This window comes from Lepus europaeus, chromosome X (assembly GCF_033115175.1).
Source record: "Lepus europaeus isolate LE1 chromosome X, mLepTim1.pri, whole genome shotgun sequence".
Lineage (NCBI taxonomy): Eukaryota > Metazoa > Chordata > Mammalia > Lagomorpha > Leporidae > Lepus > Lepus europaeus.
The window spans coordinates 73,550,753-73,571,730 of record NC_084850.1 but is presented as its reverse complement, the minus strand read 5'-3'; the positions used below and the strand labels follow the sequence as shown (position 1 = coordinate 73,571,730).

The 20,978-nt window shown below is 37.1% G+C and overlaps 1 protein-coding gene across 1 annotated transcript; it reads left to right on the top strand.

The window, feature by feature from the left end:
* The first annotated feature begins 18,907 nt into the window (after positions 1–18,907).
* On the top strand, positions 18,908–19,824 carry LOC133753059 (high mobility group protein B2-like). Its single transcript, XM_062183429.1, has one exon. The coding sequence runs from the start codon at positions 19,051–19,053 to the stop codon at positions 19,681–19,683; it is 633 nt and encodes a 210-aa protein (XP_062039413.1). The 5' UTR covers positions 18,908–19,050; the 3' UTR covers positions 19,684–19,824.
* The last annotated feature ends 1,154 nt before the right edge of the window (positions 19,825–20,978 follow it).

The window sequence follows — 20,978 nt, the reverse complement described above, 5'->3', positions numbered from 1 at the left end:
GCAATTGGTGCCTACATGAAGAAACTGGAAAGGTACCAAATAAATGAGCTATCAGTGCTTCTCAAGGATCTAGAAAAAACAAACAAACAAACAAACAAACAGGAAACCAAACCCAAAACTAGTAGGAGAAAAGAAATAGTTAAATTAGAGAAGAAATCAACAAAATTGAAACCAAAAAAATTACAAAAGATCTGCAAAACAGAGTTTGTTTTTGGAGAAAATAAACAAAATTGACACCATTGGTCCAACTAACCAAAAAAAAAAGGAGATAGAAAATCCAAATCAATAAAATTAGAGATTAAAAAGAAAATGTAACAACAGCTAGCATAGAAATAAAAAATCATCAGAACTAACTACAAAGAGCTGTATGCCAACAAACTGGGAAACCTAGAAGAAATGGATAGATTCCTGGACACATAGAACCTAACTAAATTGAACCATGAAGACATAGAAAACCTACACAGACTCATTACCAAGACAGAAACTGATTAAATAATAAAGACCAGATGGCTTCACTGCTGAATTCTACCAGACATTTAAAGAAAAACTAAGTCCACTCTTCTTAAGTTATTCAATACAATTGAAAGGGAAGAAATCCTCCCCAATTCTTTCTATGAAGCCAGCATCACCTTAATTCCTAAACCTGAATAAGATACAACAGAGAAAAAGAACCACAAATACGATATGTTCTTCCTGATCTGTGATAACTAATAGAGCACCTAAAAGGAAATCTGTAGAAGTGAAATTGACACTTAGACACTTTGAGAAGCAATGACTTGAACGACCTTGTCTTGACTGTTGAGAAACAGTTTTTTTTTTCCTTAATGGAGAATGGGACTGGGAATGGGAGAGGGAGGAGGAGGTGGGGTGGGAGTGTGTGTTGGAGGGTGATATGATTGAAAGAATCACTGTATCCTTATTAAAGTTGTACTTACTAAATTTGTACTCATTATATAAATGGTTTATTTGGGAAAAAGGGAAGAAAGAAAAAGAAACATAATAATGGTCTGCAGTTACATCCAGGATCTCATTCTTTTCTATGGCTGAGTAGTATTGCATCATGTATATATACCACATTTTGTTTATGTAGTCATCAATTGATGGATGTCTTGTTTTATTCCATGCCTTAGCTATTGTGTAGGTTATGCTGTGATGGTTAAATTAACAAATTCACTTGCATATTTTAACTAATGGTACAGAACTCAACAAAACTAAGGGAAAAATCAGTATTACTCAGAGGTTGTGAACTTGGAACCAGATATGCCAGTTTGCTGCTTTTTAAAGAAAGGATAGATTGAATTTCATTTGTGTTAGGGACATTTTCATCATGGTCAGTGTCAACATTTTAAGAGCAGAAGGATGTTTATAATAGTCAATGAGATGAACAATAGTGGGCAGAGGTCATACATTTTACTACCCAGTATTCAAATACCATCCTTATTTTTTTTAAGATTTTATTTATTTATTTGAGGCAGAGTTACAGACAGACAGAGGGAGAGATAGAGAAAGGTCTTCCATCCACTGGTTCACTCCCCAGATGGCTGCAATGGCCAGAGCTGAGCTGATCGAAGCCAGATGCCAGGAGCTTCTTCTGAATCTCCATTGCCTGGGCAGAGACCCAAGCAACTAGGTCATCTATTGCTTTCCCAGGCCATATAGAGAGCGGGACTGGAAGAGGAGCTGCCGGGACTTGAACCAGCGCCCATATAGGATTCTGGCACCACAGGCAGAGGCTTAGTCTGCTATGCCACAGTGCTGGCCCCATCCTTAAAGATATTTTTTGAAAGGCAGAGGAAGAGAGAGAGAGAGAGAAACAGAGAGAGAGAGAGAGAGAGAGAGAGAGAGAGAGAGAGAGATATCTTCTATCCACTACTTCACTCTCCAAGTGACTGCAAGAGCCAGATTTAGGACAGGCTGATGCCATGGTCCAGGAACTCGATCCTCATGTCCCACATGGCTGCAGGGGCTCAACTACCTGGACCATACTTCTTTGCCTTCCCAGGTGCATTAGCTGGAAGCTGGATTGGAAACCGAGTATCCAGGACTGGAAATTGCATTCCTAAATGGGATACTGGTTTCACAAGTGGCTGCTTAACCCATTGTGCCACTTTGGCCCCATCCCTATTTTAGAATACCCACTGTGGGATAGTAAAAGGAGGAGACAGAATTTCAGTAATGTGTGCACTTTCATATGTGAAAACAATCATGTAACTCAGCATGAGACAATTAGATGCTCTCTTCAATACTTTTAAATTTGAAAATACATGGAAATAATACAATGAAGAAAAATGTAATTTATGTTGGTAGTGATGATTATGGTCATTGTCCAGTCTTATCTCCTCAGTTAACCCTTTTCTTTGACAAGTTCTCCAGTAATACCAATGTTTCTATGTCCAATAGATTGGTTTTGTATCCCAGTTTGCTTGTTTCTACTAATAACCCTGACTGACACAGCATCATTTTAAAATTGAGATGAAAATAACATACACTAAATATTCCTCTAGCTGAATGTATATTTTTTTATACTTTTAGTAATTGTTTTTATTGGGTTTGAAAAAATTCTGTCCTTATTTGGAAAGGTAATAGAAAGTATGCTTTCTTTTGTAAACACCTGGAATATCTGTGACTTCATGGATCAAAGGGTAGGTAGGACTCCATTACTTTATCTGCGGTGAGGAAATAAAAGTGTTCTATAGTTTATGATTGTATTTCTTTAGATATACAGGAAAACATATTTTATTTTTAGTTATTCTAATAGTAATAGAAGTGTACATTTAGCTTATTGTATCACATAACATAGTTTGATATATAAATAAAAATAATCACTATACATAAGGTAACTTAAAGACATTTCTAGAAAATACAATTAAAAGATAAGTTATTTTGGTGGGAAAAATTTGAAATGCATAGTTTTTAAAAATTTATTACTTTAATTATATATATTATAGTGATAAGTTGATATATTTATTTGATGTGTGATTAATCATAACAGGTTATTTAGCATTTCCATCTCAAAATTTTTAAAAATTTTGATTAACAATTTATAATTGCATTTTCTTATGGGATACAGTGTAATATTTCGGTAACTGTATATAATGTGTACTGATCAAATCATGATATTTAACGGTTTCCTCTCCTTTTCATTACTTTATGTGTGAGCCTTCAAACTCCTCTCTTCTATTTGTTCATAAAAGATAAAATAGGTTATTGTGAATTATAATCACCCCCACTGTGCTGTAGAACAGTAAAATTTGTTCTTTTATCTAACTGTTTTTGTACCTGTTACACAACCTGTCAGTGTAACACACATTTCCCAGGAGCTTTTTTTTTTTTTTAAATGTGAGGGGCAGAGAAACAGAGCATTCATCCTCCAGATCAGTTCTCAAATGTCTGTACTTTCTGGGGCTGGGCTGAAACCAGGAGCCAGGAACTCAATCCAGGTCTCCCATGTTGGTGGCAGAAACCCAACTACATGAATCATCATCTGCTGCTCTCCAGGATCTGCATTAGCAGAAAGCTGGAGACAGGAGCTGGTTTTCAAGCACAGGTGTGTTTGGATATGAGCCATGAGCATCCTAATTTGTGCTTAAGTGTTAGACCAAACACCTTTGCCACCATGAGTTTTTTGAAGATACCTCGAATGTATGGATTTTAATTATTATTGGACCAAAATAAATTTATCTTTTAATTCCCTTTTCTAAAATGTTTTGATGTACCCTATTAACTTCTAGAAATAGTTGAATTTTACATCATATTTTTGCATTGTGTTGAATGAGTATGAGTACTGAACACAGAGAACTTGTGTTCAAACCCAGCAACCACTAGCATCTCTGAATTCTCAGCTCAATCATTTACAAAATGAACAAAATGTCCAGCTCATCATAGTGTCTACAGGCAAATACTTTGATCAGAGCATATGACATTAACTAGCTAGTGCCTAGACCAGGATAACATCATTTGTGTTGCTGTGGAATAATTTATTTGATGGAAATAATTAGTTTTCTTTCATGATAGTGACTGCCTTTGAATCATACCAACTCTCCTTCTAACAACAATATTTGATGTCTGATATCTGATTCTTAATTAACAGTCTGTACATTGATATTTTCTTACAATTTGAATAATTATTGATATAATATTACCTGTCCATGTTCTTATTTTGTATTGTTAAGTATTAAGCAAGCAATAGATGTTATATGACCAAAGTTTGATATCTCAATTTGGGACTAGTTTGAGTTTATATGTGTGAAAGGACATCAGTAATTTTCTCACATTTACCTAATCTTCCCTGATGGATTCAGGCCATGCTTTTCATTTACACCAGATGTGATAACCAAACTGTCAGCTATGTTTTTGCTATTCTTTTAATCTTTCCCCAGAGGCAATAATAAAAGATTAATAATTGACAGTGGTATCTAGGCTAAGGGTAATGCTTATTTAAAATGTGGGCAGCAAGCCTATATTCTTTCACAGGATAATTTGTAGAAAACTAGGAAATTGAATTATTTTGTTATCTTTCTTTACATAACAAAATTATTTGGTGTGCTTAAAGTTTCCAGCCAACATTAATTTAAAAATCAAATTAAAAATTACACAGGATTGTTAATAAAGATTATAATGCAAAATAAACAAAAATAAGTGGTGAAATGTTTTAAAAATTAAAGTATTTTAATGTTCATGATATAATTATAAAACTCAGAAGTGTTTCATAAAAATAAAAATAATTACTATTTTTTGTGAAGTGTAGTCTTTTATTAGATGGAATACGATGAATTATATAGACATTCTTCCTTAAATAAGTGCTACTCTTTCTTTTTTTTAAAAAACCTGAACAGTAAATCATTTTTTGTAAACTCAAAGGAGAACATTTTGAAGATAAAAATACTCAAATATTTAACTACTGTTAGATTACTCAGGTTCCTTTAAAAATCTTTTTGGAATACCAGTTTTTGAGAGTTGTAGTAGTAACTCAAAAATTATTAAGTTTCTCTATTTTTTGTCTACTGTATTTCTACCCATATCTTTGGTTTGTCTTTAGTAGGGTTAAAGAAAATGAAACAAATAAAAATGGCAAAAACAGGAGAGAAATAGGCAGCTATAGTGGAAAATAACAGAATGTTAGGTAAGACTTGAGGAATCAAAAATGAAATCTGTAACAATATATAGAGGTTAATGGGGCACATAGTCTATGCAATGAAAGTTAGATAGGAATGATAATATAGAAAAGGTGATAATTAAAAGGATTTGAATAGATTTGGGAAGGCTACTTGTCTCTGGAGACTGTAGTATCATTTTTATGGGTTTCAGATTCATTCAGGAGGTTATCATTATACTCAAAGATTGTTGTAATATCTAAAGCATCATCTGACCGAAATATGGCATGTTTCAAAAGTATTTTATTATTTTCCTAATTTTCAATCATAAACATAGCTTACATATAGTTTGATGATGTCATTACAATGATATTTTGGCCAATGTAAAGAGTATTTTCATTCAAAGATTTGTTAGCTTAATTTATACTTTGAGAACATTAAACCAGATGATATGTGACTTCCTTTTATACTTCTGCTCCACACCTCAAATGTTAGGGCAGGGCCCATCCTTAAATTGGTAGAAGGAATCTTGAAGAAGATGGATTTTAGCTTAATGCAGGCTTTCAAACACTTGACATTGCCTAAAGATGTAATAGATTGCCATGTGAAAGCAAGAGCGTGTTTGATGGAGATGTTTGTACATGGAGTGGATGACAATAGGGTGACAACATTATACACAGATTCCAATCCTTTCAAGGCATAGGAGCAACAGTAAAATGCCTCTGAAGTCTGAAAATCACATCAACCTTTAATACTAGTGCTATTCATCTTGACACTCACCTGTAAGATATAAGTATCATTTATTCATCTCACATGCTTGTGTTTTATGTCTTCAACTAAATGCTAAGCTCCATTGTGATACTGTGACTGTATCTTTAAAAGTCCTCTGTTTCAATATCTTGATAATGCTGATCACATACATTGCTGACAACGCAGAGCACATTGAGGTACACTGAAATATGGATAGAAAAAGCAAAACAGACATGATATATTCAAAGCTTGCTATCCAGAAAAATTTGTTGATTTTAAAGCTGAAGTCACTTGAGTAAAGCGCCAATGTTCACATAGTTATAGAAAAAAGAATATGTGAGAAAGGCAAAGAATTTCAGAAGAGTACTTTAGAAAAGAAAATACAAACCTGTAATTCAACAGAAAGAGAAGAGAATGGTCCCAAAAGAAGGGAGAGCAAAGATGTGAAGGATGAGCAAGCTGGAGAGCATGAAAGAAATGTGGACTTGTTTTAAAATTCACGCTAGAGACTGAAGGTCATTTATTCAAGCAGGACATAAATTTTCTTGGGGACAGGTAAGTGAAACAGTAAAAGTTTTATGTTCACACTACAGCAGGTAGTTCGGAAATTAGAAAACAACCGTGCATAAAGTATCAATACAAGAAGATTTATGATACAGAATTCTAAAACAAAGCAGGGGAAGAGAACAGCCGAAGTCATAGATTTTGATAGTTGAAAGCAAAGACGATAATTGGAGAAGACTGGATAATGGATAGATTATTTCCACTTAAGGAAAACAGCTGATATAAACTCTTCCTGTGTTTAAATGTAGGTAGTTCTTTCCTTAGTAGATTTCTGGTAGCCGATTTATTTGGGGGTTTTGTTGTTGTTGTTGTTTGTGTCTTTGTAAGCAAATCTAGTCATGTAGGCTTGCTGGCTTTGAAGCAGTCATGAGTTCTGCACTTTTGCACAGAAAAAATTTAACAAGTTTTTGAAACTACTGTGTGTAGGAAGTTTTTCTAGTGCAAAAGAATAGTGAGAAATGAGAGTATAAATAGTAAAAATGCTCCTATCTTCTATATGAATTGCATTATATTCCTTCTTTGAAATCCATTAGGTTTACATTCAGCTGCATTTAATAGAAAAGCAAAGGTAACACAAAGCTTTCAGATGTTAAGTCTTCAAGGGGGCAGAACAGGAAGTTCTGCATATCAAAAACTGCATATCTCTACCTTTATTTCTCTAACTTCCTGTCATTGCATTCCATCCTCAAGTTTACTTCATGATCTAAGATGGGTGATTTGGAAGCAAAAAGAAGACAAAAGAGGTGGACCTCCCAGCAGAGTCAACAACCGTGAAAATTCTTCCCCAAAGTTCCACAAATAATATTACTTACAGCTCATTGACCACACTTTAGTCATATGTCAGAAATTAGCTACAACAGGTTCCAGGTCCTTTTACTAAGGAAAAAAGTGAAGAATGGATATTAGACAGGCAAATAGCATTTTCTCCTACATAAGAGCAAAACGACGCTTTCTCAGAAACCCATTCAAAAAATGTCAGAGGAATAGGCATTTGGCCTACCAGTTAAGACACCATGCCTACATCATACATCTAAGATTTGGGATTCCATTCCTGCTTCTAGCTCCTGAGTCCAAATTCCTGCTAACGCAGATCCCAGGAGGTACTGGTGATGACTCAAGTAGTTGAGTTCTTGCCACCCACTGGGAATCCCTGGAAGGAGTTCTCAGCTCCCGGCTTCAGTTTAACCCTGTCCTGGCTATTTTGGCCATTTGGGAGTAAACCATCGTGAAAGTATGAAAGTCCCTTCACCCCATTTTTGTTTTTTGTTCATTTAGTTTTGTCTCTACCTCTCAAGCAAATACATAGAAATTGAAGAGAAATGTCAGGATTCATAATGGATAGTTTGTGCGAGGGATATTTGAAAATTAAGAATAAATAGTTTGGAGTAAATGGACAACAGGGATTTTCATGTCTGGCCTTATTAACAAATGACATAGGGACCGGTGCTGTGGCACACTAGGTTAATCCTCCGCCTGCAGCGCTGGCATCTCATATGGGCTCCGTTCTAGTCCCGGTTGCTCCTCTTCTGGTCCAGCTCTCTGCTGTGGCCTGAGAGGGCAGTGGAGGATGGCCCAAGTGCTTGGGCCCTGCACCCACATATAGACCAGGAGAAGCACCTGGCTCCTGGCTTCAGATTGGCGCAGCTCCAGCTATAGTGGCCATTTGGGGAGAGAAAGAACCAACAGAAGGAAGACTTTTCTCTCCGTCTCTCTTTCACTGTCTGTAACTCCACCTGTCAAATAAATAAATAAATAAACTTTTTTTTTTTAAAAAAAAGAAGACCTAAATGAAAGATCTCTGCGAGTGAGATCCCAGTGGAAAGAATGGAGCCATCAAAGATGGAGGTACCTTTCTCTGAAGGGAGGAGAGAACTTCCACTTTGACTATGACCCTATCAGAATAAGATCAAAGTCAGTGAACCCTAAAGGCTTCCATAGCCCTGGCAACTCATGACTAGAGCCTAGGGAGATTACTGACGCCATGAACAGGAGTGTCAAATTGTTAAGTCAGCAACAGGAGTCACTGTGTACTTACATCCCATGTGGGATCTGTCCTTAATGTGTTGTCTAATGTGCAGTGATGCTATAACTAGTACTGAAACAGTATTTTACACTTTGTGTTTCTGCGTGGGTACAAACTGATGAGATCTTTACTAATTATATACTGAATCGATCTTCTGTATATAAAGATAATTGGAAATGAAAAAAAAAACCTGGTGTTAAATTGGAAATGGCATAGAAAATTAATTAATTTCTAAAAAAAATATTATGTAGGATCTCTGCCTTTAATGTGCTGTACACTCTTATTTAATGCTATAACTAGTACTCCAACAGTATTTTTTTTTCACTTTGTGTTGCTATATGGGGGCAAACTATTGAAATCGTTACCTAATTTATACTAGACTGATCTTTTGTATATAAAGAGAATTGAAAATGGATCATGATGTGATTGGAAGGGGAGAGGGAGCGGGAAAGGGGAGGGTTGTGGGTGGGAGGGAAGTTTTGGGAGGGGGAAGCCATTGTAACCCATAAGCTGTACTTTGGAAATTTATATTCATTAAATAAAAGTTTAATAAAAAAAAGAAAAAAAAGAAATGACATATAAAGCAGTTAAATATCAGTTACAATTTCAAGTAAATAATATTGCCATTGCCCAAAATACAAGATCTTAAATGCAACATGAAGATTGTTGGGGGGGGGTAGTGGCTGTCTCCCTCCATATATTCCACATGAAGCATGGTCCAAGCATTATATTATGTGGTAGGATGAAACAAATTATTTAGTTAATCCAGTGGAGAAAATTAGCTAATTAAAACTACCATTTGATGGAACAAAGACATAAGCCTCAGGCATTCTTGCTCTTTGCCCAAAGGATAGATAGACATTGGAACATATTCCTTACCCTTGAATCTCAATTGGGTCACATACCCTATTACCTTCATACCTCTCCCCCCACAGCCACCTGAAAGACCAGTTGCTCAGAACACTTGAAAGGCCAGTTCCAGGAATTCCCCTCCACCTGCTACCCCCTACCCCACCCCCATCCCTAACCCTCCTAAAATATAAAAAAGCCTGGTCCCTGCGGGTCAGGGCCTTCTGCCACGTGATCCACCAGTGTGCACGTGGGCAGTTGGTCACCCACCTCTACAAATTTATTTTATCTGAATAAATTCGGTCTGGCTGTAAGTTCATACACTGCCTCTTCTCTATTCTGTGCCTCTTTTCCTAGCACCATTATCCATTAGTATCCTGAAATAACTCGCTTACTGAGAAAATGGGATATTTAGACAGGTAAGAATTGTTGATAGGTGAACAGAAAAAAATAGAATGTGAAGAAGCACTTAATAAGTACTAAAAGGCTGTGAATTTCTCAGGAGGTTCAGGAGAGGTAAAATGGGTGCTGGTATTTAATAACTGTTTTCTGTTTGCCAGTTTTTCACAAAACACTTTAATTTTTACATTAATCTCTAAATATTGGAGCCACGATTTAAACATAGATATGCAAGACCTCAAAACCTCTGCATACTATATCAAATTTACTGAGCTATAGCCAAAAGATCAAAATTAAGCATTGCATGTCTTGCCAGATGCAGGAATAGATAGCTAGAAAAGGAAAAGGCTTCCAAGGAAGGATATTTTTTGACTGTCAAACAGTGTAGCCCCCGTAAAATGATAATCATCTTCCACAATGGATTCTTTCATTCAACACAAATACACACACACACACACACACTGTGCAGGCACAGACTTTGCAATGCTAATAAGTTTACCATAAATGATGTCTCCAGTGGACAGTCATTAATAGAAATGCCTAATTTGTGCTATACTGCATGCCAGTTTCTGAATATAGTCTTTAATAAATTGTGGTCCTGATCTTTAGTAAGTTCATGGTTTAGCCAGGGTTTGGATGACCAAACTACTTTACCACAACATGGTGAATACTAAAATAAGGATATGGATGACGAAATGTAAGTACTCTTGAGAAATCAGCTAACTCTGCTTGAGTAAATTGATAAAAGTGATAGTCTTCATAGGAGAGGCAACCTTTGAGCACAACAGGAAGTGATGAATAAATGACATCAAAAGCAAAGAAGTTATCAGAGGCAAAATAAATTATGGAAATGAAGACAAATTTACTGCTTCTTGAAACCAAGAGTGTTTTGTTATAGGGAAAATAATAGTCATGGAAAACCAGAATAGCAAAGTAGTTGGAGGAAGCTTTTACAGGAGTTATATTCCATCCTATGGAGATTTGGCTTTGTCTTGTGGTCAACCGATGAGTTAGTCAGTCATAATAAACTGATGTGATCTGATTAGATTTGGATATTGGAACTAGGGTTTTCCACCAGTGCTTGAGAAGTGGAAATGGTGAGCATGCATGTTTAGTGGCATAAGGACAATTACTGATTTTTAAGTCTTAACACTTTGCAACATATAAATGTGGTAACTGACAGAGTTTTGTTTGCTGGAAGTGAAAGGATCATCCAAAACACAGCTTAAAACACAAAGTCTTAATTTCCTTATGAATAACATAAAAATAAAAAATGCTCTTTTTCTAAGGAATAAGACCTATATAGAATATAAAATTTTATTATATGAATGGGTAATAGCCCATGAGGGACTCATTTGTCAAGGAGTTAGTTGAAATTTCTCCCATATCTGCGATATTTGGAAGATTTTGCTTGTCTGCTTTGTCATCCTTAAATCCTCAAAGGTTATTGCTGTACCATGTCCGTCTTGTATTATCCTTGGACATTTCATTACTCTGAGTATCAGATTTCACACACAGCAATGACAGGAAAACTGGGGAAAAGAGGAAGTGGAACCATCAAGAGATTCTTCAAAGAATTAATTAATGTGTAAGAGATGTTAGGTACACTGAAGTACTATATAATAAACATTCAATAAACATATTTGGGAAAGTTTAAGACTGGACGAGAACAAATTGTTCCTTAATCCTATCAAAAAATAATGAAAGAAACAACCACCATTTGTAGTTTAAATTTTTGAGATTTTTGAGTGAGATGTAAAAGCTTGAGATGGCAGAAAACAGCATATCATAAAAAGAATTTTTTAATAAAATAATTTTTTAAAGGAATAAACTTCACAGTTGAACAACTAGATAGGACACGTACTTAGAAGTGTTGCTTTCTGACGTTTTAAATAAGATTGGGCTGCTAATCTGAAATCATTTGGTGAAAATCAGAGTCAAGAATTCATGATACCTTGTGGCTTACTGGGTTAATCCACCACCTGTGATGCCAATATCCCAAATGGGCACTGGTTCTAGTCCAGGCTGCACCACTTTCAATCCAGATCCCTGCTAATATGCCTGGGAACACAGCAGAAATTGGCCCAACTACTTGGGCCCCTGCCACTAACATGGGAGACCCAGATGAAGCTCCTGATAACGCACTTCAGCTTGACCTGGCCCTGACCATTGTGGCCATGTGAGTAGTGAACCAAAGGATTGTGCTGGCCTACAGCACAAAGAACCCGGTTTCCTGAAACAGAGAATGGGAATGTGGGGACAAGGACGCAAAGAATGGAGCCAAGACAAATCCTGATCAAGGCTCATTTATTCAACAAATCCAGCAGTATTTATTTATTTATTTATTTATTTTTAATTTAACTTTTATTTAATGAATATAAATTTCCAAAGTACAGCTTATGGGTTACAATGGCTTCCCCCTCCCAAAACTTCCCTCCCACCCACAACCCTCCCCTTTCCCGCTCCCTCTCCCCTTCCAATCACATCATGATTCATTTTCAATTCTCTTTATATACAGAAGATCAGTTTAGTATATATTAGGTAACAATTTCAACAGTTTGCCCCCTTATAGCAACACAAAGTGAAAAAAAAATACTGTTGGAGTACTAGTTATAGCATTAAATAAGAGTGTACAGCACATTAAAGACAGAGATCCTACATAATATTAGCCCTTAAGGCATTCGGATCTGGCTGAAGAGCCCATGAGAGTATTGTAGGCATGGAAAGCCAAGATACCATGGAAAAGAAAAAAAGAAGAAGACCTAAATGAAAGATCTCTGTGAGTGAGATCCCAGTGGAAAGAACGGGGCCATCAAAGAAGGAGGTACCTTTCTCTGAAGGGAGGAGAGAACTTCCACTTTGACTATGACCCTATCAGACTAAGATCAAAGTCAGCGAACTCTAAAGGCTTCCATAGCCCTGGCAACTCATGACTAGAGCCTAGGGAGATTACTGATGCCATGAACAGGAGTGTCAAATTGTTAAGTCAGCAACAGGAGTCACTGTGTACTTACATCCCATGTGGGATCTGTCCTTAATGTGTTGTCTAGTGTGCAGTGATGCTATAACTAGTACTGAAACAGTATTTTACACTTTGTGTTTCTGCGTGGGTACAAACTGATGAGATCTTTACTAATTATATACTGAATCGATCTTCTGTATATAAAGATAATTGGAAATGAAAAAAGGAAAAACCTGGTGTTAAATTGGAAATGGCATAGAAAATTAATTAATTTAAAATCCAGCAGTATTTAAACATGACCAGTTGTATACAAGAAGGCACACAAAAGATTTACATATCCAAAAGACTTTTGTGGTTACAAAGAGTTCCCGATAAGGTTCTTCCACTTAACAGATCGAAAAATGTTATCAATCATTGATTACAAGGGTATAATAAAACACCTAGGTGATAAATGCAAGTTTCAGGTGTGACTGATTATCTACATCATTTCTTGTGAGAAGTTTAGAACCTCCTTAGCCTTTTGTCTGTGCCTGGATGTCTCCATCCATATGTTTAAGTGTAAACAAAAGGGGTGACTGCCTGTGGCTGCCCACAAAGGATGAAAGATTTCTCATGCTTATTTTCTCTCTCTCTCTCTCTCTCTCTCTCTTTCTTCCTTTCTATCACTCTTTCTTTCTCTCTCTCTTTCTCTTCCCCCCTCTGTAAGTCTGCCTTTCAAATAAATAGATAAATCTTTTTTTTTCATTTTAAGAAAAAGATATAATTCCTGGTTCAAGAAACACATGTGTTTCTTGGCAACCTAAGACTTTAGAAAAATACAGAGCAATAGGAATTTTTTCTGCTTTTAAAAAAAAATTCTGTTTTTTTATCATTACTCGCCCCCCCCCCCCAATTCTCCACACAGTTTGAGTGACAAACAAAGGAAAAAACAGGGTTTCTTTATTGGGAATTCATGCTTAATTTTTAAACTTTTAACGGTAACTTTACCAAGAAATGAATGATCTATGATTCATTTTTTTCCCTAGATTTAAAATGTTAACTGTGAACAATTATTGGAGAGACACACATATAAAATATACATATTCTAGTAGTTAGTATTTCTAAAATATAGTTCAGCAGCCACTTGAGACCCCTGCAGCCCATATTTAGAATACTATTGCAAGTCCCAGCTACTCTGCTTCCTGCTTCAATCCAAGTCACTGCTAATGTGCCCAGGAAAGCAGCAGCAGATTGCTCAAATACCTGAGCTTTTGCTACCATATCGGTGTCCTCAATAGACTTCCTGGCTCCTGGCTTCATCCTGGCCCAGACGTGGCTGTGGTTGCATTTGGGGAATGATCCAGCAGATGGAAGATCTCTCTCTCCCTCTCTCTCTCTCTCACTGTCTTTCAAATAAATAAATAAATATATCTTTAAAAATATAGTTAAATTGTCAGTTTCCATGAAATAAAACAAAAATAAAGAAAAATATACAAAATGACAATGTGGTAACACCAACTTCAAAAGCAACACATGAGTATGTTAACAATAACATACAAGTTCCTGTATTGTAATTTATTGAAATATGAAATTTGAAAGTTTTTTAAGTCTAACATCTTGCATACAAGAATATTGTATAATATTTACACACACACACAGACACACACACACCTCTTTGGTAAGGCACTGATTGAAGTCAATTCAATATAAATTATGTCCCATCAATTAAAATTGTGGAGAGAACTTCAGCTTAACACTAAGTGCCTATCACAGATCTGTCTGTGGCAGCTCCCATAGAAAGCTTTAATCCTAAGGATTGATTTGTTCCTAGCAAAGTGACAGATAGGCAGCATCACACTATGAATCTTCTTAGTTTCTCTTTGGAAGCATTGATGGATGAGCAGTGTGACCTTTGAGAAAATATCAAGGAAGGGTATCAGATGGATATCTATACACATGTGTATGAAGTCTCTCTAAATTCTACACGAAATTTGATATAAATTAAATGTTGTAGGAATTTAAGAAAACTAATTTTACATTATAACATGTAGGTTGCAAGTTTCAGATTGTTTATCAAGAAAGTTTTACAGTTCAGTCTTTTTACCCAAAGTAAAATCACTGCAGTTATTTTTGATATTTGTGAATCAATATGATTTTAAATTAATGGAATTCCTTTGTAATTGCCCTTTCCAATGAGACTGTTATTACAATGCGTAGAGGTAAAAAAATCCTCCCAAAGAGATTTCCATAATTTTACTTTGATAATATATTTTATTAAGTTATACTTTTATATTGAATATGTGAATTTATATTTCAATTTAAAATCTGGGGCCAGTGCTGTGGTGTAGGAGGTTAAGCCTCCACCCTGTAGCACACGCATCCCATATGGGCGCCACTTCAAGCCCTAGCTGCTGCACTTCTCATCCAGCTTCTTGCTAATCACCTGGGAAAGCAGTGGAGAATGGCCCAAATGCTTGGACCCCTGCACCCACATGGGAGACCTAGAAGAAGCTCCTTGCTCCTGATTTCGGATTGGCCCAGGTCCAGCTATTGTGACCATTTGGAGAATGAACCAGTGGAGGGAAGACCTCTCTGTCTGTCCCTCTCTCTGTACCTCAGCCTCTCAAATACAGAAATAAATCTTTAAAAAAATCTCCAAAATCCACTACTAGAGAAAACCTAATGCAAAAATCCAGAAAGAAAAATCCCACTAAAATAAAATGTTTGTTGGTTTACTGTATAGACTGCATTTTTGACTGCTTCAACATTTTTGTGTCTTATCTGAAGTACTGTCACATAAATCTCCAAGGCAAATAAGGAACAAAGAGCAAAAACTGAATAATTAATTCACAATCAATTAAAGAATATAATTCAAGTTTGCTTATAATATCAGACAATACTTATTATCTTTAAAAAATTGTTGATTTTCAACAGCAGGAGTCACTGTGCACTTACTCCCCATGTAGGATCTCTGACCTTAATGTGTTGCACTATGTCAATTAACGGTATAACTAGTACTCAAACAGTACTTTATACTTTGTGTGTCTGTGTGGGTGCAAACTGTTGAAATCTTTACTTAGTATATACTAAGTTGATCTTCTGTATATAAAGATAATTTAAAATGAACCTTGATGTGAATGGGATGGGAGAGGGAGTGGGAGATGGGATGGTTGCAGGTGGGAGGGAGGTTATGCGGGGAAAAAGCTGCTATAATCCAAAAGTTGTAATTTGAACATTTATATTTACTAAATAAAAATTTTAAAAAACCAGGATGAAGTCAGGAGCCAGAAACCCCAGTCTACTGTCATCTTCTGCTGCCCTCTCAGGTGCATTAGCAAGCAGCTAGCCCAGAAGAGGAGCAGCCAGGACTTGAACCTGCACTCCAATATGGGATGCCAGTGTGCGTAGCAAGTAGAGGCTTAGCCCATTTCACAACAATGTAAGAACTTGTTATTTTGTTGTTTTCATTTGTTTTTAATACTTACAAAAAATGCTGTTGCAAAATATTTTTTTTTTTTGACAGGCAGAGTGGACAGTGAGAGAGAGAGACAGAGAGAAAGGTCTTCCTTTTGCCGTTGGTTCACCCTCCAATGGCCGCCGTGGTAGCGCGCTGCGGCCGGCGCACCGCGCTGTTCCGATGGCAGGAGCCAGGTGCTTCTCCTGGTCTCCCATGGGGTGCAGGACCCAAGGACTTGGGCCATCCTCCACTGCACTCCCTAGCCACAGCAGAGAGCTGGCCTGGAAGAGGGGCAACCGGGACAGGATCGGTGCCCCGACCGGGACTAGAACCCGGTATGCCGGCGCCGCAAGGCGGAGGATTAGCCTAGTGAGCCGCGGCGCCGGCCAAAATAATTATTCTTTATAATCAGTGTTATAATGTTAAGTTTTTACCAAATAAAATCCATGTTTCAATGAAAAAAAGTTGTTGATTTCTTAGAAAATAATTGACAGAGCCTTGATAGCAATGTAAAACTCATTGTAAGAGGATGAAAAGTGAAATATAGAGGATGATTTTCTCTAGGCCTAAAACTCAGAAAGCAATAAGAATCTGAAAACGAAATTTAAACTACCTAACCTTGTGAATGCGTCATTTTTAATTTAGTTTTTTTAACAGAGTTCTATTTATTCACAATAATAAACTAAATTGAAATATATTTATATGCCCCCTTAAACTTTTTCCCATTCAATTACAATGATAATTTCCAGAGGTAATTAATTTTAAAAATCTTTCCTGTTTCCTCTTTGATCTTCATGTTCCTTAAGAAAACAATTCAGGCCTTCGCCATGACTCACTAGGCTAATCCTCCACCTGCGGCGCCAGCACCCCGAGTTCTAGTCCCAGTTGGGGCACCGGATTCTGTCCCGGTTGCTCCTCTTTCCATTCCAGCTCTCTGCTGTGGTCTGGGAGTGCGGTGGAGGATGGCCCAGGCCCTTTGGCTCTGCACCCGCATGGGAGACCGGGGGTGGGAGTGGAGGGGGCGGCCACCTGGCTCCTGGCCTCAGATCAGCACAGCGCGCCGGCTGCAGTGCACCAGCTGTAGCGGCCACTTGGGGGATGAACCAAAGGCAAAAATGAAAACCTTTCTCTCTCTCTCTCTCTCTCTCTCTCTCTCACTGTCTAACTTTGCCTGTTAAAAGAAAAAAAAATTCAGTTATTAGTCCCAGTGTATAAATTATAGAAATCATTTGTTAATCTCTTATTGTGAGAAATTAGAGTTTAGTATTTTTGTGTATCACGTATGCATGTTTCTCACTACCCTATTTCCCAAAAAAGATAAATCATAACTTTTGTTTAGTCAGTGATGACATTATCATGGTAATTTAAATTTTGTCCACATAATATCAATATGACCTAAAACTAGTCATGTATAATTCCCACACACCCGTGCATATATACGTTTTAGATAGAGACATCATTGCTGGTTCATTTTATCTTACTTTTTGAGTCTGAACTTTCAGCTAGTTCTGCAAGTTGCATCATAGAGAGTGCATTTAAAATCATTTAATAATTTTATTCATCTCCATATTTGGTGTTCTATCAGATTTATGATCACAAAATCTTTCATTATTTATTTTCTTACTTTGGTGTTGAATACATAAGCTTGCCAAGGGAAAGTGAATTTAAGGTGAAGATTTGAGGGCTTTAATGTAACAAATGCTTCATTCTGCTCTTATAGTTGGTGGAGAATTTGGTTAGGAACATGTAGGTTCAAAATATAAGAAATGAAAGCACGTTTTCTTATGGTTTTCAGTGTGGAATGCAGAATTTGAAGATGACCTCCTAGATTCTAGCCCACTTATAACACATGATCTGTGTCCTTCCACTTGACTGAGGAGAACTTGTGAATATGATAGAAAATCCTTCCCATGGCATGTTGTATGATAGAAGGAATCTTGCAGAAGTAATTAAGGTCCTTAATTAGTTGATTTTGAGATAATCTACTACTGAGTGGTCTAGATCCATTTTTTTTCTAATCAAGTGACCCCTTCAAAATGGGCAACCCAGTTTGGTTCTGTTGATGGTCTTGAAGAAGCAAATAAGAAAGCATTGAATTGTCTATAGAGGGGAACAAGTGGCAGAGCCCCTGAGAATGGACTCTAGAAACTGAGTGGCCTCTAGAAACTGAAAGTTATCTCTGACTGGCAAAACAAACCAAAAAGTGACTTCAATTGTACAACTACCAGAAACTGAAATATTCTAACAAACAGTGATCTTGAAAGAGGACCCATAGCCTCAGGTGACATCACAACCTGGAGCAAAATGTAGATTTGGGCCTACTCACAGTGTGGCTCTTCTTTCTGCTAGGTCTAGTAGGTGCTATTTTCATCTCCAAATCTCCAAGATTCATCATCAAATCTTACTATGATTTCCTCTTAGTTTTAAACCTGTTTTTATGTACTTTCCAGCACAGTTATCTTCCAGATATACTGGTGACTTTATCAAAATGTTTATTTTAGAGAGCTTATTATTCTCTGAACATTCTCTTTTTCTTTACAGTTTTCATTTTATGTTTGCAATATACTCATTTCAATTTGATGATATTAGTTAGGTATTACTCTCAGTGTTGCATTTATTCTTGTTTTATATGTTTGATAGTATATCTGTCTTTGTTTCTGGAGAATTTTTCAACTATCAGTAATCCTAAGCTATGAATTCATATTTATAAATAAATTAAGCTATACCACATTATAATGTAGGATACTTATTATTAAGGTTACTATAGGGAATCAGAGAGGTGGGGGTGTGGCTCGTGGCCAGCCTCGTCAAGTTGCCGTGGCGCAGAGAACTCTGCAAAACAAGAGGCTGGGGATTGCGTTAGCGATAAACCAGTTCACGCCGGAGTTGAGGGAAGGAAGCCACGCCGTCGGATCCGGCCGCTCTGCGGGAGTCTGAGGAAAAACTCGCACCAGGTGGCCGCTGTTCCGTCGTCATGGGTAAAGGAGACCCCAACAAGCGGAGGGGCAAAATGTCCTCCTATGCCTTCTTCGTGCAGATGTGCTGGGAAGAGCACAAGAAGAAACACCCAGACTCTTCGGTCAATTTCGCGGAAATCTCCAAGAAATGCTCGGAGAGATGGAAGACCATGTCTGCAAGGGAGAAGTCCAAGTTTGAAGATATGGCAAAAAGTGATAAAGCTCGTTATGACAGGGAGATGAAAAATTATGTTCCTCCCAAGGGTGATAAGAAGGGAAAGAAAAAGGATCCCAATGCTCCTAAAAGACCACCATCTGCCTTCTTTCTGTTTTGCTCTGAACATCGCCCAAAGATCAAAAGTGAACACCCTGGCCTGTCCATTGGGGACACTGCAAAAAAATTGGGTGAGATGTGGTCTGAACAGTCAGCCAAAGATGAACAACCACATGAACAGAAAGCAGCGAAGCTAAAGGAGAAATATGAAAAGAATATTGCTGCATACCGTGCCAAGGGCAAAAGTGAAGCGGGAAAGAAGGGCCCTGGTAGGCCCACAGGCTCAAAGAAGAAGAATGAACCTGAAGATGAGGAGGAAGAAGAGGAAGAGGAAGAGGAGGAAGAGGAGGAGGAAGAGGATGAAGATGAAGAATAAATGGCTATCCTGTAATGATGAGTGTGGAGTGTGCGAGTGTGCTCAGGCAGTTGTTTTGCTAAGAATGTGAATTCAAGTGCAGCTCAATATTAGCTTCAGTATAAAAAACTGTACAGATTTTTGTATAGCTGTTAAGATTCTTTGTAGAGAAAATACATTTTTTAAAAAATGCAGGTTGTAGCTTTTTGAGGGGCTACTACATGCAGTTAGATTTTAAAGCTTCTGATGTTGAATGTTCCTAAATATTTAACAGTTTCTTTAATTTCTTGACTTGTGTATGGTAGCACAGCAAAGTTGTAGGAATTAGTATCATTAGTAAATTTGGATTTTTTTTAGGATGTTGCATTCTGTGTTTTTTTTAAAAAAATTTTGTAATAAAATTATGTATGTTAAAGAAAAAGGTTACTATAGGAAGCAAACTGTCATCTCACACTGCCTTGAAAATTTTAAATTACATTAAATTACGTTAACTTGGGGTCGGCACTGTGCTGCAGTACGTTAATCCTCTGTCTGGAGTGCTGGCATCCTATATGGATGCTGGTTCTAGTCCTGGCTGCTCCACTTCCAATCCAGCTTTCTGCTGTGGGCTGGAGAAACAGTAGAAGATGGCCCAAGTGCTTAGGCCCCTGCACCCATGTGGGAAATCCGGAAGAAGCTTCTGACTCCTGGATTCAGATCGGCTCATCTCCAACCACTGCAGCCTTGTAACTGCATGTCAGTCTGATTGTCAAGTTTTTATTTTCCCAAAATTGTGCTTAAAAACCCGACTACTGGGCACTTCAGGTTTTATCTTCTCTTGGAAGTCCCTTTCCCCAATGCCACTGGGGCTGGAGGTCTTTGACTGTAATAAATCTTGCTTTTCAATCTCTCTGCTTGTCCACTGGAAATTCTTCCACATGAGCAAAGAACTGAGGTAATAATATCTTCTCCACCATCATTTCCCCATAACAATAATTAATATTGTTAAAATATCTATGCCACCAAAGTAAGCTACAGATTCATTGCAATTTTATCAAAAGGCAACGGCATACTTCAGAGAAACAGAAAAAACAACTTTTAAGTTTCATTTGGAAGCATCAAAGACCTTAAGAGCCACAACATTTCCGAGAAGGAAAAGTGGGAGCATCACATATCCTGACTTTAAATTATGTTATAAAGGATATTAATAAAATAGGATGGAATTGGCAGAAAAATAGACACAAATGCCAGTGGGGGAAGAAATAGAGGTCCCAGAAATAAATTCAAACATATGTGGTAAACTGATTTTTCACAAGAGCACCAAGAAGACACAATGA

Bases quoted from the DNA above. Each gene is read 5' to 3' on its own strand.
- LOC133753059 (XM_062183429.1), top strand. From the start codon at position 19,051: ATGGGTAAAGGAGACCCCAACAAGCGGAGGGGCAAAATGTCCTCCTAT.